The sequence below is a fragment of the Phascolarctos cinereus genome, unplaced genomic scaffold (genome assembly GCF_003287225.1).
Source record: "Phascolarctos cinereus isolate Bilbo 61053 unplaced genomic scaffold, phaCin_HiC Scaffold_5;HRSCAF=322, whole genome shotgun sequence".
Lineage (NCBI taxonomy): Eukaryota > Metazoa > Chordata > Mammalia > Diprotodontia > Phascolarctidae > Phascolarctos > Phascolarctos cinereus.
This window is the reverse complement of record NW_027555958.1, coordinates 21,699,404-21,715,723: the sequence shown is the minus strand read 5'-3', so window position 1 is coordinate 21,715,723 and position 16,320 is coordinate 21,699,404. Positions and strand designations below refer to the sequence as shown.

The 16,320-nt window shown below is 47.6% G+C and overlaps 1 protein-coding gene across 5 annotated transcripts in view; it reads right to left on the bottom strand.

Annotated features, from left to right (window-relative positions):
- GTF2IRD1 (GTF2I repeat domain containing 1) overlaps positions 1-16,320 on the bottom strand; it is a 229,666-nt gene that overhangs the window by 107,926 nt on the left and 105,420 nt on the right. For all 5 annotated transcript variants that reach the window (XM_078154722.1, XM_078154720.1, XM_021005739.2 and 2 more), the window contains exons 7-9: positions 15,087-15,176; positions 12,958-13,041; positions 3,854-4,037 (exon numbers count right to left, since the gene is read on the bottom strand). In XM_078154722.1, coding sequence (XP_078010848.1) covers positions 3,854-4,037; positions 12,958-13,041; positions 15,087-15,176 — 358 coding nt within the window. The remainder of the gene's footprint in view (positions 1-3,853; positions 4,038-12,957; positions 13,042-15,086; positions 15,177-16,320) is intronic.

The following is a 16,320-nucleotide window of genomic DNA, read 5'->3' as shown; positions in this document are numbered from 1 at the left end:
TGGTTCTAAGGGCTCAAAAGCAGACAATCAATCAATTAACAATCAATAGAGATTGATTAAGTGCCTACTGTGTGCCAGACACTGGGCTAGGTGCTGGGGATATAAAAAGAATAACCAATTTCTGCTCTCGAAGAGAGGGAATTCTATTGAGGGAAACGTCCCGTATACATGTAAGTACAAATGGAAGAAATAAAAATAAAGAACATAAAATCCTTAGGGAGTTTTCTTGTTTAGTTCTTCATTAAATGTAACTGAAATCTTTCTAGTTCCAGAAGAGTCCGGGGTAATCTTTTCTATTGAGCAGGATGACACAGAGAATTCCCAGCCTCCAGGAAATCCGAAGGCCCTCGCTGAGAGCCTGAGAAAGACAACTGCAACATCTCAGCTGGGGGGGATTCCTGTAGACCCCAAATGAGCTTATCATCCTCCCCTCCGCCCTGACCAATCCCATGGCTGCAGAGGGCAATGCCATTCTCCTTCTGGCCACCAACCTGGCAGTCATCCTGGCTGCTTCACTGTCTCACTCCCCCAGCCCCCCAGTATCTAATCTGCTGCCCAGGCCTGCTTATTTTACCTTCATGATCTCTTGAATATTTTCCTGTCCCTGCCAACCCCCCAGTACTGGCCCCTCGCCTCACACCTAGATTATTTCAATAGTTGCTGGGGGGGGGGGGGGGGTGTCTACCCATCTCAGATCTTTCCCCATTCCAAGCTTTTCCCACTCAGCTGACAAACCAATTTCCTTAAAGTATCTGGCGCTGTCACACTCTCCCGCCACTCCCTCACTCAATGACCCTCAATGGCTCCTAATCACCTCCAAGATCAAATATAAAATCCTCGGCTCAACATTCAAAGCCCTTTATAATTAGACTCCCCCCACCTTTCTGGTCTTCTACTTTGCTCCCCTCTATGCACGCCCACTAACTCCGCCCTCCTGGCTGTTCCTCGAACAAGAAATTCCCTTCTCCTTACTCGGTTCCAAAACCTTGTGCCTGGAGCATGCTCGCTCTTCCCCGCCACTTCCACCTCCTGCCCTGTCTGGCTTCCTCTGAGTCTCAGCTCCAATCCCACCTTCTGTAGAAGGCTCTCCTTTCATCCCCCGAGATTACCTCTAATTTACCCCGAACACATCCTGTGTATACATGGCTGTCTGCTTCGTGTGTCCCCCACAACACTCAGAGATCCTTGAGGGCAAACACTGTGATTTGCCTTTTTTTTTTTGGTGTCAATTGGTGTTTAATAAATGCACGATGGTCTGAAAGGGCTGAAGACCTGGATTCTACTTTTGGTTTTCCCCATTCACCAGCCATTCGACTTTAAGCAAGTCCCTCTCCCCAGCCCCTTCTTTACCTCAGTTTACTTAATGAGAAAATAAGTAAAATGAGCCTTTTCTTTTCCCACCACCTAGTACTCTATTTATTTTGCATACATCCTGTATTGACTTCACTGGGAATACATCTCCCCTGCTGGAATGTGAGCAGGGGCTGTCTCACTCTCACATTTGTATCTGCAGTGGACGGCACATAGTAGGTGCTTAATAGAAGCTTGTTAGTTGACTGACTGATTGAAAAGGCTAGCTTAAATCAGCGGCTCTTAACCTTTTTAGTGTGATGGAACCCTTTGGCAGTCTGGTGATGTCTGTGGACCCCTTCTCAGAATAACGCTTTTAAATGCAGAATATAAAACACACGGGATGACAAAGGAAATCAGTTGAGACCCTCTGACCTAGATCATCACGGAGGTCTTTTCACTGACATCTTTTGGTCATCCTTGAGTTTTCCTAACCAGTCTGAGGCGGGGAAAACTAGGCTTTGGGACCCGTGTCTCTAAGAGTGGAAGGATGGCCGGGAAGAGTGAGGGAATTCTGGGGGCTTCCCAGAAATCGTGACCAAGGCCCTCAGGATCCAGTCAGCTCTGAGGCCTCCCGAGCTGGGTCTAGAAGCCTGGGCCTGCCAGAGGCCTTCCTGTGTGGTATTACGTGAGGGCTATGTCCCCCAAATGAGGGGGGCAGTGTGGCATGGGGGAAAGCCCTTTGGAGCTCAGGAGGAGAAGGTCCCGGACATCTAGGATGCTTGCTATCTACGTGACCTTGGGCAGGTCACTTCTATTCCCCAGCCTCAGTCTCCTCACTGGCCAAATGAGGGTGGTTAGAATACAGCCTCTGAGGTCTCCAGATCTGGTTCTGGATCCGTGATCCTATAATCTGAGACTGGTCTTCCATGATGCCTGGAATTCAGCCAACAAGCATCTGTTAAGCCCCAGCTACATACTGGGCCTGTGCTAACTGGTGGGTCCACATCAGGGTCTAGAAGACTTCATGGTCTCCCAGAGGCCTCCATTACAGCATTCAGTAGCCGCACCAGTGCTTTGCTCCAACCCTCAGGAGGAAGATACTGTAATTATCCGCAGTTTATTCTCAGGGAAGGAGGCTGAGACCCAGAGAGGGTGAAGTGATTCAGCAGAGGCAGAATTCAAATCCAGGTCCAAGGCTGTACCAAGTCCAGGGCTATTGTCCCTGTGCTATGCTGCTGCCCCTCCTGGCCAGGAAGTGTCCAGGCCCTGTTCGTGTGGGTGGTCATGTGGTACAACCCTCCCCATAATTCTGTAGATGAGGAAACTGAGGCCCAGCATCACAAAGATGTAGGAATCAGAGGTGAGATTTAAACCCAGGTCCCCTGGGTTCCAGAATCATCGTTCTTTGAATTGAACAACACATTAACTAACCCTTTAGAATCATAGATTCAAGCAAGGTCAGAGCTAGAAAAGACCTTAGAGATCATTTGAGACCAACCCCTTCATGTAAGAGAGGAGAAAACAGAAGCCTAGAAATGGGCTGTGACTTGTCCAAGGTCACACAGTTTGTTAGCCCAAGATCAGGGATTACATTCTGGATGCTATGATTACTCTTAACCCTACGTCACAAAGAGGAAGTAAATGAACACTTAACACCTACTATGTGTGGCACTGTGCTAAGAACTCTACGAATATTATTTCAATTTATCTTTGAATTGAAAGACACCTTCTAAGCAGTCATTTGATCAGTCTCCACTGAACTGGCAGGGGAGATAATAATCATAATTAACATTTACAGGACCTACTATATGCCAAGCACTTTATTATCTCATTTTGTCCTCACAACAACCCTGGGAGGTAGGTGCTATTATGATCTCCAATTTATAGCTGAGGAAACTGAGGCATACAGGGTGAAGTGACTTGCCCAGGGTCACACAGCTAGGAAGTGTTTGAGGCTGGATCTGAACTCCGGTCTTCCTGACTCTAGGCCTGGCGCTCTATTATCTGGACTGGTCATACCCTTACAATAGCTCTTGGTTTGGGCTTGCTGTGTTTGGGGTGGGAAGACTGAAGAATCAGATTCCTTCAAGGTCCTGAAATGTCATTCGTCTGGGCCACCCCCCCCTCGGTACAGTCCACAGCCCTCTAGGCTTTGGCCTTTGGGAGTCACAGCTAAAAGAATCCCATCCCCCCAGCAGCCAGCCTGCTCATGGCCTTTCCTGATGAGCCGGGCTGGTCCTTGGACACCACCCATGAGGCCTGTCACGCATCAGTGAGACCAGGCTCTGATAATGTAGCCTCAGAGAACCTGGGTCACTTCATGACATCGAAGACACCCCCATTTTGCAGATGAGAAAACTGAGGCCCAGAGAGGGGACTAGACTCATCCAAAGTCACCCAGGTAGTAAATAGCCAAACCAAGATTCAGACCTAGGTCCTTTGATGACAAATTCAACGCTCTTCCCGCTGCACTAGTACATTGCCTCCATGCCATGGTGAGCTAATCCTCTGTCCTAGGTTCCTCACTCCAGCCCCATGGGATCCCCGACGCAATCCGTACCTTTTGATAACAAAATGGATGCTGTGTCTCTCCTCCAGAATCCGCTTCAGCTTGGGAACGCCGTAAGTGCAGGGCCGCTTGAAGGGGATTTTGTCTGGGATGCCCACGATCTCCACAGCCTCAGGGTCGCAGGCAATCTTCCTGTAGGGGACGGGGACCATGTGGTCCAAGCCCAGGGCTTCGGCTGAAAAGGGAACAGCAATCAATCAGTCCAAAAGCACAGGCGGCGCACCTACTGTGTGCCACGTACGGGGTCAGCACAGAATAGGTACGGAGATGAAAATTAAATCGTGCCTGCCCTCAAGCAGCTTACGGTCTATTGAAGGTTCAAAGTTTCGTGGACCAGGTGGGAGGGGTCCCAGTAACAGGGATACTGAGTCACCCTGCTAAGATGTATTTTCCAATAGAAAATTCCAATGCCTAGATTGAGGGCCTGGGTGCCCACAAGCAGTTAGAACACGCCCGAAGTGCCCCACTCCCATCTGTGACTTCATACCAAGGACCCAGGCTTGGTTACCAATTGCCCGTCCTGACGCCTGTCATCAAGGCTGAGGAACATAAATGAATAAATGATCAGCCCCGATGACAGAAGCCTAACAGGGCCCTTAATTCACTAATTCACTCCTCGTTTCTCCTCAGCTAGGACGTTAACAAGGAGGGAGCCGTTCCTCGCCGGGCACGCTGTCGGCTCCCTCGGCTGAGAATTCTTCAGACAGGATTGAGGACGAGTCCCTGAGGATGGCAGCAGGCCCCAGCTAGGACTGATCAAGATGAGAGTGCCTTCGCTTCCCCAGCCTGGGCCGGAATGTTCTAGAGGGGAAAAAGGGCCACTTCCACTCTGGGGACCCGCGAGGGCCTCATTAGCCACGCAGAGCTTCCTGCTCCAATTTCCCCCAAGGCTCCTCAAATGAAATTGGGGACAGGAGAGTGATGTGCACATTTGCATATGATATGCATCCATTTGCAAACATGGACACAGACCCCAGGGGCTCTCTGGGCATTTTCAGGTAAGCCAGGTCTTGGGTTCCCTCAAGGTCAGCGTTCTCTCCATTTCTATTGGCTCATGCTGCTGTCCAGGCGCCATGGTGTACCCGCGAGCTCAGGAGTGGACTGAATCCAAATCAGTCCAAGGGCCACATTTGAGGATCTAGAGGGCCACATGTGGCTTCCACGGCACAGGTTCTCCACCCCTGCACTAGCTCCTAAGGACAGAGAAGATGAAAAGGACCAGAAACCCGCAGGAAGATTTGGGGCTGGACCTCTGTGTCAGGGGCTGAAGGTCACTGCCAGGATGGACAAGCCCTTCCTGTGGTCTCTCTCCAGAGCCGGCCTACCCATGTGCTTTTGGGAAAGCGCCAGCTCTCGGTTACCTAGCAGGGGCTCTTAATCTGGGAGCCATGAACCTTTAAAAAATTTATATATATATATACACACACACACATTCATTGTATGCACATTAATATACATATATGTAATTTATTATAGGTATGATATTATTGTTGTTTTTCAGTTGTGTCCTATTTTTCATGACCCCGTTTGGGGTTTTCTTGGCAGAGATACTGGAATGGTTTGCCATTTCCTTCTCCAGCTCATTTTACAGATAAGGAAACTGAGGCAGACAGGGTGAAGTGACTTGCCCAGGGTCATACAGCTAGTAAATGTTGAGGCCAAATTTGAACTCAGGAAGATGAGTCTTCCTGACTCTAGGCCTGGTACTCTCTCCACTGTACCACCTAGCAGTCTCATACATGACATTTATGTATATGTACATGTATACATTCATGTGTACACACACATATGTGTATTATACACACACACACACACACATACACATACACACACATATATATCCACACAACTGATTTCAGTACATAAGGTAAGTGGTTTCCTTTGTAACCTTATGCATTTTATGCATTTAAATCATTCTGAGAAGCAGTCTATAGGTTTCAGCAGACTGGTAAAGGATTGAGGATTCCCCCAAAAGGTTAAGCAGCCTCACTCTACAGAAATCAAAAAGAGTCAGTGAGGACTAGGGGAGAACGCAAGGAGATCACTCCCAACAATGAGAACACAGCAGATATGAAATCCTCTAAAATGATTTGTTTTGGCTTTTGAAGGCAATTTTTATTCTGAAATTTAAAAAAATGCACCTGGTTTATCTTGGGCAAAGCACCTGCCTAGGAGCCCTCCTTCATATCTTCTCTCTCTCTCCATTTGCCCAGCCCTCATTTTGCTGTTCAGCTGGCTCACACACTCCCTGTGGAGTGCGCAAAGGGAATTCTGAGCTTCAGTCCCAGAGTCCTTCTTTGGAGCAAGAATACACAGAGGGGGCAGTAATGAAGACAAAGGTTAGAAACCTCAATATGATTCTTTCCTCTCCCTCTGCCAGCTCTTCCACTGGGATATTAAGAATCCACCCTTTCCTTGGCCGGGCTGCTAACCTGGACTCTCAGTGCCTCCCGGCTATTCCTTTCCAAAGGCGCCTGCATCCGTTCATTCACTCACACTGCACCAGATCGTGCCTAGGGGGCTCCTGTGTTGACAGTGAAGGGCCAGTGAAGCGCTATGGGAAAAGCCAGAGTCTTGGAGCCAAGACTTGACTCTTGGCTCTGGAACTTATAAGCCATGAGATTCTAGGCCAGTCATGTCACTTTTCTGGGCCCATTCAGTTTGCTCATCTCTAAAGGAGGGATGATGGCCACCCTTGGACTGCTGACCACACAGGCTATCGTAAAGGACGGTGCTTTATAAACCTTCATTCTGCAGCATGTCGATGGAGCTGTGACCTCATCAGCGCAGTCACTCCCTCCAATGGGTGGCACCAGGATTTCCTCATCAGGGCTCTCCCTCCAGTGGTCTGGGTAAGTCACTTAACCCCACTGCCTAGCCAAAACAACAACAAAAACAAACAAAACCCAACCCTGGAAGATGGGTGCTGTTAGGATCTTTGTTTTACAGCTGAGAAACCGAGGCAAACAAAGGTTAAGTGACTTGCCCAGGGTCACACAACTGGTACGTATCTGAGGGTGGATTTGAACTTGGGTCCTCCTGACTCCAGGCCCAGCACGCTATCCATAGCTCCACCTAAGTGCCTTGTTGCTTCTTTAAAAGCTGTACAGTTTCTGAAATATAACCTAGCACTGTGGCATGGAGGAAAAAGCTAGGGATCTAGAAACAGAGACCGTGGGTTCAAAACCTAGCTCTGCTCACTGGGGGAGCTTGGAGGAACTGCTTAAACTCTCTGGGTCTCATCTACAAATAAGGAGGTTGGATGAGATGACCTCTAAGGTCCTTCCAGTTCTATGATCCTACCTGTGGGACCTTGGACAAACCCAAATCTCTGGGCCTCAGTTTCCCCCTCTGTAAAATGAGGGTTTGGACTCTATGGCCCTTCCCTCTCTAGGTACTTGAGCCAAGGATTCTCTTCTGATTCAATCGGAGGTCTAGCTTGTCATCCATCTGTAGCATCTGTCCGATAACAAGTGGACCATGACTGGGGTTTTCCATCCAATGGCATCTTCCACTCTGTACGACAGGACTTTGCAGTATCTATGCACATCATCAGACTAAACTCTTGCAGGTGAACATGGATCTCATTGGGGAGACTCTGATTCGATCTACTGAGTGTTCTTTGCGTGTGGGAGACTCACCATTGATGGGGAATTCCTTTCCCACTGGGCTCTGTTCTGGACACCATAATGGCAGCAGATGCCTGTGAGAAGCCTGTTTTAGGCCTCACCTGACAGACCTTTAATAGCTCACACGGGTATATTGCTCTAAGGTTTTGCAAAGACCTTTATCAATATTATCCTATTTGTTCTTTCCTCAACCACCCTGGGGGGCAGGTGCTATTATAATCAACAGTTAAATTTTTGTTTATCGACAGTCTAAAAAACAATGGATTCTTGGTATCATTGGGCACTCACTGGGTCACTAGCATGGACGAAACAGAAGGGGGCAGGCCGTGCAGGACTCAAGGCCATTTTCTCCTTCTCTGTTGCCTGGGTTGCCAGGGCCAAAGCATTCATCACCTATTGGCCAGCCCACTGTCGATTAACCTCTCAGAAATCAGCCAGCTGGGCTTCAGAAGGCAGACACAGCCTCTCCCTTGGACTCCTTTCAAAGCCTTTCTTGCAGGGAAAGAACTTGCTGAGTTTATGCTCTGCTGGTACAGCCTTGGGGAGCCCAGAGTCACCCCACCTCGAGCCTTAAGCAGGCACAGAGAGTGAGACCCCTAGGGAGTCTGAAAACTTCAAAGCACCATCTGACCCTGAGCCAAGGTTATTACACTACTCCCCAGCTCCTCAGCCCGGCGTTCAGGGCCCTCTGGGATTTACATTTTTAAAAAACACATCTGATTATTCTGAAGCTAGCAAACACCAAAAAAAATGGCATTTTTGGATAGAGAGTAGAACATAGTGTTGTACATGAAATTATGAATTTACTCTTACTTTTTCTTAAAAATGATTTGTTATAAAGGATGGCTCTCCAAGAAACGGGAGGGAAAGGTATATAGGGTGTAATCTAGGCAACAGAAAGACAAAAGAGATTGTGACAATTTATTTTTAAAAATAGCAAAACTGCATTCGGTGGAATTTACTTTTCTTTTTAGGTATATAATTAATTTACCATTGTGTTTCCTCCTTTGGAGGACTGTCCAAAATTCAGCTAAATAAGCTTGATTACCAACCTCCCTCTATCACAGGCAGCATGGAGAGTGAGCCAGCACAAGGCAGGAAGACCTGGGTTCAAGTACTGCCCCTTACACAGTTGGCTGTGTGATTGTGAGGCAGCCCTCCAACATCGGAAGCTTCCTTCCTTGGTAGAAGGCATTTCCTTGTCAGGGGGTTCCCCTCCAGGGGTGGTGAACCTGCAGCCTCAAGGCCATACGTGGCCTTCTAGGTCCTCGGGTGCGGCCTTTTTATTTAGTCTAAGTTTTACTGAACAAATCCTTTTATTAAGGGGATTTGTTCTGTGAAGGTTGTATTCAGTCAAAGGGCCGCACTTGAGGATCTAGAGGGCCACCCATGGCCTCGAGGGTCTCAGGTTCCCCACCCCTGGCTCTAGGCCAACCCTCAAACACGGTGGCACTGTGCTAGTTGTTGGGGTTATAATGACAAGACATAATACGGTCCCCATCCTTGAGAAGCTCCCTATTTAATGGGGGTGGAGTTGTTGTGGTTGAATCACGTCTGACTCTTCAAGACCCCATTGACTACACTGTCCTTGGGGGGTTTTCTTGGCATAGATATTGAAGTAGTTTGCCATTTCCTTCTTCAGTAGATTAAGTGACTTGCCCAAGGTCACACTGCTACTAAGTGTCTGAGGCCGGATTTTCACTCTGGTCCTCCTGACTCCTGGCCCAGCACTCTAACCACTGAGCCATCTAGCTGCCTAAATGGGGGTGGGGAGGGGAGAGGATATGACACATAAACAGAGAAATAGGGCACGAGGCAGAGTATGATGAGAACAGAGGTCAGATCTAGCTTAAGGAAAGGAGGACGGAGCCTACCTTGTCTTCTCCCATTAGATTGGGAGCTCTTTGAGGGCAGGCACTGTCCTTCGCCCTTCTTTGCATCCCCCAGCATTTAGCGCAGTGCCTGATACACAGTAGGGCCAAATAAATACTTGCTAACTAACTGATTCCTCCCAGAAGTGCGGAAGTGGCCCCAGAGCAAATCACAGATGACGGGAGTCAGCTGGCTCCTCCCTCGCACAGAGAAAGGGAGACAGAAAAGCTGGAGGCAGGGAGAAGAGTGACCCCCAAATCCTACTCAACCTTCAAGACCCAGGAGAGGAGATCATGGATGCAGAGCCAGAAGGAAGTTGAGAGGCCCCCCTCCTCATCTTACAGGTGCAGAAACCGAGGCCCACTTCAATCAAGCGATTTAGGATGATAAAATCACAGATCAAGACCATAAGGAACCTCTCAGAGGCCATCTAGTCTGACCCCCTCATTTTACAGGTGGGGAAACTGAGGCTCAGAAGGAGGAAGTACGTGATCACAGGAACATAGATTCTGAGCTCTTGGAAGCCAACTAGACCAATTGCCCTCATTTTACAGATGGGGAAACTGAGGACCAGAGAGGTGACACCTGACCCCGGTCACAAAGGAATTAAGTAGCAGAACCAGTTATCCTGACCTCTTATGACTTTCCGGTCTTTTCCTTCCACCTCCTCCATGCAGCCTTCCCTGATCACCCCTGACTTTCCGCTCCAGCACTCTTTAGATGCTGCTTGCAGCACTGGCTGGATTTGCACCTAACCATTCCTCGGCTGGGTGCTCTATTTCCCCAGCTACACTGTCAATTTGCACAAGGAAGAGACTCTGCCTTCTCTTCTCTAACGGTGCACACGGGGCCATCCAGCAGGCGAGTGCCTACTACAGACATAACAAAGGACACAGTCTAACCCAGTGGGTCTTCATCTGGGGCCCAGGCATTTATTTTTTATTATTATCATCTCTGTGCTTCAACATGATTGGTCTCCTTGGTATTTTATTTTATAATATTTTATTTTTATATATTTATGTATATTATATATTTTATTTTAGGCATTTAAAAACATAATTCTGAGAAGGGGTCTGTAGGTTTCACTGTGTGGCCAAAGGTTCTATGACCCTTCCCCCCCACCCCTGGGGCCAAATTTAAGAAGCCCTGTTCTAGTCTAATCTGATGATAATAATAATAATGAAGATTTAGATAATTAACATTTAAATAGCACTTCCTATGTGCCAGGCACTGTGCTAAGTGCTTTTTACAAATATTAATTCATTTGATCCTCAAAACAACCATAGGAGGTGGAGGCCATTATTATCCCCATATTATAGATGAAGAAACTAAGGCAAACAAGGGTTAAGTGACTTGTCCAAGGTCTCACCACTCATTAAGTGTTTGAGGTTGGATTTGAAGCCAGGAGGCCGTGGAACGAGTGCTGAGCGGTTTAAACTCTGACTCTACCATTCACTTCTTCAGTGACTTTGGGCAAGTCACTTAACCTTTGTTTACCTCAGTTTCCTCAACTGTAAAATGAGGGGATTTGGCTTAAAAGTCTCTTCTAGCTCTAGGAGCTTAGGAGAAACACCTACTGTGTTCGGTGCCAAGGCACTGTCTGCAGATACAACTTCATTAGGGAGTCACCAACCATCATCCTTCCAGGAAGATGGCGGATCACTAGGCCTTGCCATCTGCCCTACAGTTGCTCACTCAAGAGAACCGGGCCTTCCTACCTCCCCTACAGCTGAGCCCCCTTTCAGAATGCGAGCTCTTTGACAGTCGGGACCATCTGGATTTTCTATTTGTATCCTCAGCTCTTAACCCAGTGCTTGGCATAGAAGAGCCAATTAATAAATGCTTTCGACTCATTCACTCCTTTGTGCTGAAGAGCGTTAGGGAGGGACACTGTCACCTCTGACATAGTGGAAGCTGCTTCCATTTTGATCTTCGTATTTCAGCACAGTGCTCGGCACACAGCAGGTACTTTACACATGCTTATTGAGCGATTTCATTGGTATAGGGAATTCCTACTGAGCAAACTCCCTCTACCAATGCATATTCTTTGCAAACTAGAGTCTTATAGAGTAACCTGGGAGCACGGGGAAGTTCGCAGGACTTCCCACAGAAGGTCACAGAGCCAATGGGTCCTATAGCAGGATTTGATCCCAAGTCTGTCTGACTCCAAATCTAGGTCTCTAACTATGACAGCTATACGTGGATGGGGCTGCTAAATGTTTATTGAATTGAATTATTGGAGAGATTTGAATGTCAAGCTAAGGATCTTAGCCTCTAAACCAAGAGGTTTTTAACCTGGGGGTGGCGACAGTCTGTGAACTTGGTTTTGAAAAATATTTTAATCATTGTATTCCAGTGTAATTGGTTTCCTTTGTTATCCTACATATTTAGAACCATGATTCTGAGAAAGGCTCCAAAGGGTCAGAGGCTAGACCGCTACCCATGACATGCACTCCAGATTCCTAACCTGTCCTCTGGTCCTCACGGACTGAAGTCTCCTGGTTCCGGGGCTGGCTTTCCATTGAGGCCTCTGTCATCAGCACAGTCACTCACACTATAGACTAAAAATAGCTAGCATTCATGCAATGCTTTATGGTTTGCCAAGTACTTTATTTATATTATCTCATTTCCCCTTACGATAATCCTTGAAGGTAGGCAGTGTCAGAATTAGTATTCCATTTGACAGATAAAGAAACTGAGCATCAGAATGGTGAAAGGAGTTGTCACAAAAAGTTGACTTTTCACACAGAAGTGTGTGAGAGGCAGTGCGGTAGGTATGGTAGAAAGAGAGTTGGAGAAGACCCAGGTTCAGGTCATAAGTTGGGTGCGTGTGACCATTGGAAAGGCCCATCACTCCTCAGAGCCCCAGGCAGCTCTCAAAGAAGAAAGCTTGCAGAGACTGGGCAGAGAGTTGGAATTGCCTAAACCAGTGAAATGACGGGTCCAGTCTTTACCTAACCCCTATCCCCTATCGCCCACACATTGGGCAAAGTGGGAGAACGAGAATGGTAAGTTATATTCCTATAGCAATGTTTTGACATCCCACAAGGCAGGTCGTACAAGTAGGATTACTGCCCTCACTTTGCAGATGAGGAAATCCAGCACAGAATTTCCCCAAAAGGCAAGGATGTAACTTACAAAGTCCATAAAAATGGCAGTTTTCAAGAATGTACCAGTAGGAGAAGCCGCTGAGCTCGATGTTAGGGAACCGGCTCCCCTGGCTGACCTGGGCCCCTGGAGCCTCCTCTCTCTCTCCTGAACACTAAGAAGGGCTGGTCTTTGGCTCTGGGGTATCATCCCCCCCAGCCCTGGTTCCTTAATCCAAGCACGCCTGCTCCATCCACCCCCAGGCTCCTCGCCACTTTTGGGCCCCAGTTCTCAATCCCTCTGCCTGCGGGATCTGGAAGGGAAATATTGACATAACCTTCCCTAGACGTGGTGAGAGTCGGAGCCGTGATGGCAGCCGTGCAGAAAGAGTGGGGTGCTCCAGCATATGGCTCCTGCTGCTGTGTTAGGGAACAAAAGTGATTGTAGCTTAATGATATGCAAAACACGGGCCTGCGTTTGCATAATGGGATTTCAACTCCCACTCACCATATCTGCTGTTAAACAGGATCTGCACACACTCCCTCAGGGTGTTGATGTCTTCGGTTTCTTTTATAAAACTGTCCCATTTCTCTATCAAAACAAAAAAATCAGAAATAAGACGTGTCCATATGGTGCCTGGCCTGCGTCCCCCCCACCCCCGCCCCTCCCTATCCAACTTGAAGCACTATCCACTGAGGGATGCACACCCAACCCCCAATTCATCAGAGATGCGGTGAGCTTGACAACAGCTCTTCTCCCCTTTTATAATCAGGGCCTTCTCTTCTCCCTTCGGCCTCTTTTGACTTACTGTCCCACCCCCCCACTCCCCTTCACCCATCCTCTCCTAGGAACAATGCCAAAGAAACAGACTCAGACGAGCTCAAGTGACCAGTCAGCCTTCACTGACCTCCTAGAGGACCACGATAAATATGGCAGTGATGACAGAGTATCCGAGATTTGAGGCTGGAAGGGACTCCAGCAGCTATTTGTTCCAATTGTCTCATTTCATAGAAGATGAAAACTGAGGTTACAGGGGATCTCCCTATAAGTGAGGTTACAGGTATAGAACTAGGAGGAACCCCAACCACCATGAAGTCCAACCCTCTCATTTTATAAATGGGGAAACCAAGGCCCGGGAAGCTGAAGAGACTTTCCCAAGATTATACACATAGAAAGAGTTAAGGCAGATTTGAACTCATCTTCTGATTCAAGTCAGTGAGTACTCTTTCCACTGCGCCAAGCTGCCTGGTTGTCCCTCTCTTCCCGTGCCCCTCTGCCCACTCCTGTCAGTGTCTCTACCTCCTCCCTCCAACGCCCAAGAAGCCTAGATTCAGTCCAGCTACTGCTGTCCCATCACTCAGATGACTTCTAAAATCCCTGCCTCCTCCAGGAAGCCTCCCTGGGAGTGATCAGAGAAGTCTTAGTGAATTATCCTGACTGGACAGGGAACCCCTCCCAAGGCTCGTCTCACCACTCGATGACAAGGTAAGGCACTTATCCTCATACCAAGGGCCAAGTCAGATGATAATAATAATCACAATTACATATGTGTATATATATCTATATATCTATCTATATATCTATCTATATATCTATCTATATATATATACACACACACACACATACGCACACATATATATGCACATACATATATATACACATACATGTATATATATATATATATATAAAAAATATATATATATATATAAAATATATACACAATTTCTATGCTACTTTAAGGTGTACTAAATGCTTTCTGTTATAAGATCTCATCTGATAGCTCTTCTTCAGCCCTGTATGGGTCTTAATGCTTTTACTCAGCCACATTCCATGATGAAAAGGCATCACTCGACTAGAGGACCCCACAGGGCAGGGATCAGGGCAAAGTTTTTTTCTTTGTATGGCGCCTTGAAAATATAGGGTCGAGCCTCTGGTAGGGATGTCCTGGGGTTGGGCAGCTTCCGATGGGAGGAGTGGATGGCCTCTCAAAAGCAGCACTGAGTCTGTCCTGTCCTTCCTGCTAAAGCAGTTCTCTGGAGACCTTTCATTTTTACACTGCAATCATTTCTAGAGATACCATTCCTCAGCCTCTCACCCATAAGGGAGCCTCTTCTTGGCAACGAAGAAAAACCAAGAGACACAGTCCCTGCTTCTGACAGAGTATGGGATACTGGACCCATCACACCCCATTTCTTCACAGAAAGGAAGAGGGTGCATTTCCATCTCTCTTCTCTTCAGTCAGACCCTGACTCTCCTATTATGCTGCCTTATTAGCCCACGTCAGTCAGGGGGCTGAGAAGAGGATGGGGATTGGAACCCACCCCACCTCCCCAAAGAGGTGCCTGGCTGGAAGGCACATTTCTTATGGTGGCTTCCGGAGCCATCCTGGTTAGGACCCACCGAGGACACGTTAATGGGAGGGGCCCTGAGCCACCCTTCCCTGATGGATGGGTTGGTCATTTCTCTCCTCCCCACTTTGTCATTTCTCTCCTCCGTCTTGGTCTGTCCATTCACACAAGCCAGGGCACAGCAGTCCCCGGTCTTATACCACGCACAGCTAACGCTGACTCAAGAGATCCCCTTTTCTTATCCAGGCCGCTGCCCAGCGGGCACATGGAACATGGACTCCACCCTACCTGTTTTGTCATGGACGATGGAAAAGAGGATCCGTTTGGATGCGTGGACATTTTGGATGAGCGGCCCACCAGAAACCGATGATTTCTGTCCTAGACAGGAGGAAATACAAGGGGATATGAGGAGGGGGGAAGGAAAGGAGGAAATAAATATTTATTATGTACCAGGCACTCTTCTCAGTGCTTTATAAATATTATCTCATTTGATCCTCACAGCCATCTTGAGAGGTAGGTGTAATTATTTCCATTTTACAGTTGAGGAAACTGGAGGTTAAATGACTTGTCCAGTGTCATACATCTAGTTAAATGTCTGAAGGTGCATTTGAACTCAAGTCTTTCTGACTCCAGGCCCAGCACTCTATCCACTGGGCCACCTAGTAGAGGAAGAAAGAAAAAAGAGCCTGATGTCTGAAAGCGTGTGATAAAAGAAGAGGGCTGCCCACGGGCAGCGACCCCATGATCAATCAGGAAAGAAAAGAGTTCATCCTCCACCCCCCAAATCCCCAGCATCTCCAGTGAACGAGCTCTCAGCTCCATCCCTGGTTCCTCCCTGATGATCTGAATCTTTCCCATCGTTCAAGGTTTGCCTCAGCCAGGAAGCTTCTGGGACTACTCCAGCCTACATTCTCTAAGGGAAGGAGGGAAGTGTAAAACTGCCCAACTCTGGAATTTCTGCTCTTCTTGCTAGTCTTCCTGTATCCAGTCTTTTTCCTCTCTAATCCAGCCTCCGCAAGGCATCATACTGCTACTACTAAAGAGGAGGTGAGTCTTTGGCTCCCTATTGTCCCTAGGGCAAATCACAAAATTCCTCTTTGGCCCTTATAGTCCTTCACTAATCTGCCTTTCTAATTAATTAACTAAATTAATTAGTCTATTTTACCAAACTGGTTTCCCTTTATTCTCCCTCGTGCAATTTTGCATCCTAGCCAAATTAGCACCCTGGACGCTTCTCCTATATAGCATTACAACTCCCACCTCTGGACCTTTGTCTAGCCTGTACTTCATGCTGGGTACACACTCTCTCCTCAGGTACCACTTTTTCTAAGAGGATCTTCCTCTTCCTCCCAGATGTTTTTGCTCTTCCCATCTGCCTGAAATTGCTTATGGGTATATACTTGTCAGTATAGGCTTTTGTCCCCCCCCCCCACCAATCTGAATATAAGTTCCTTGAGAGAAGAGGCTGTTTGGTTTCTGCCTTGGGCCTCCTGACACACCATCTTCTATCTGTGCATTCCTC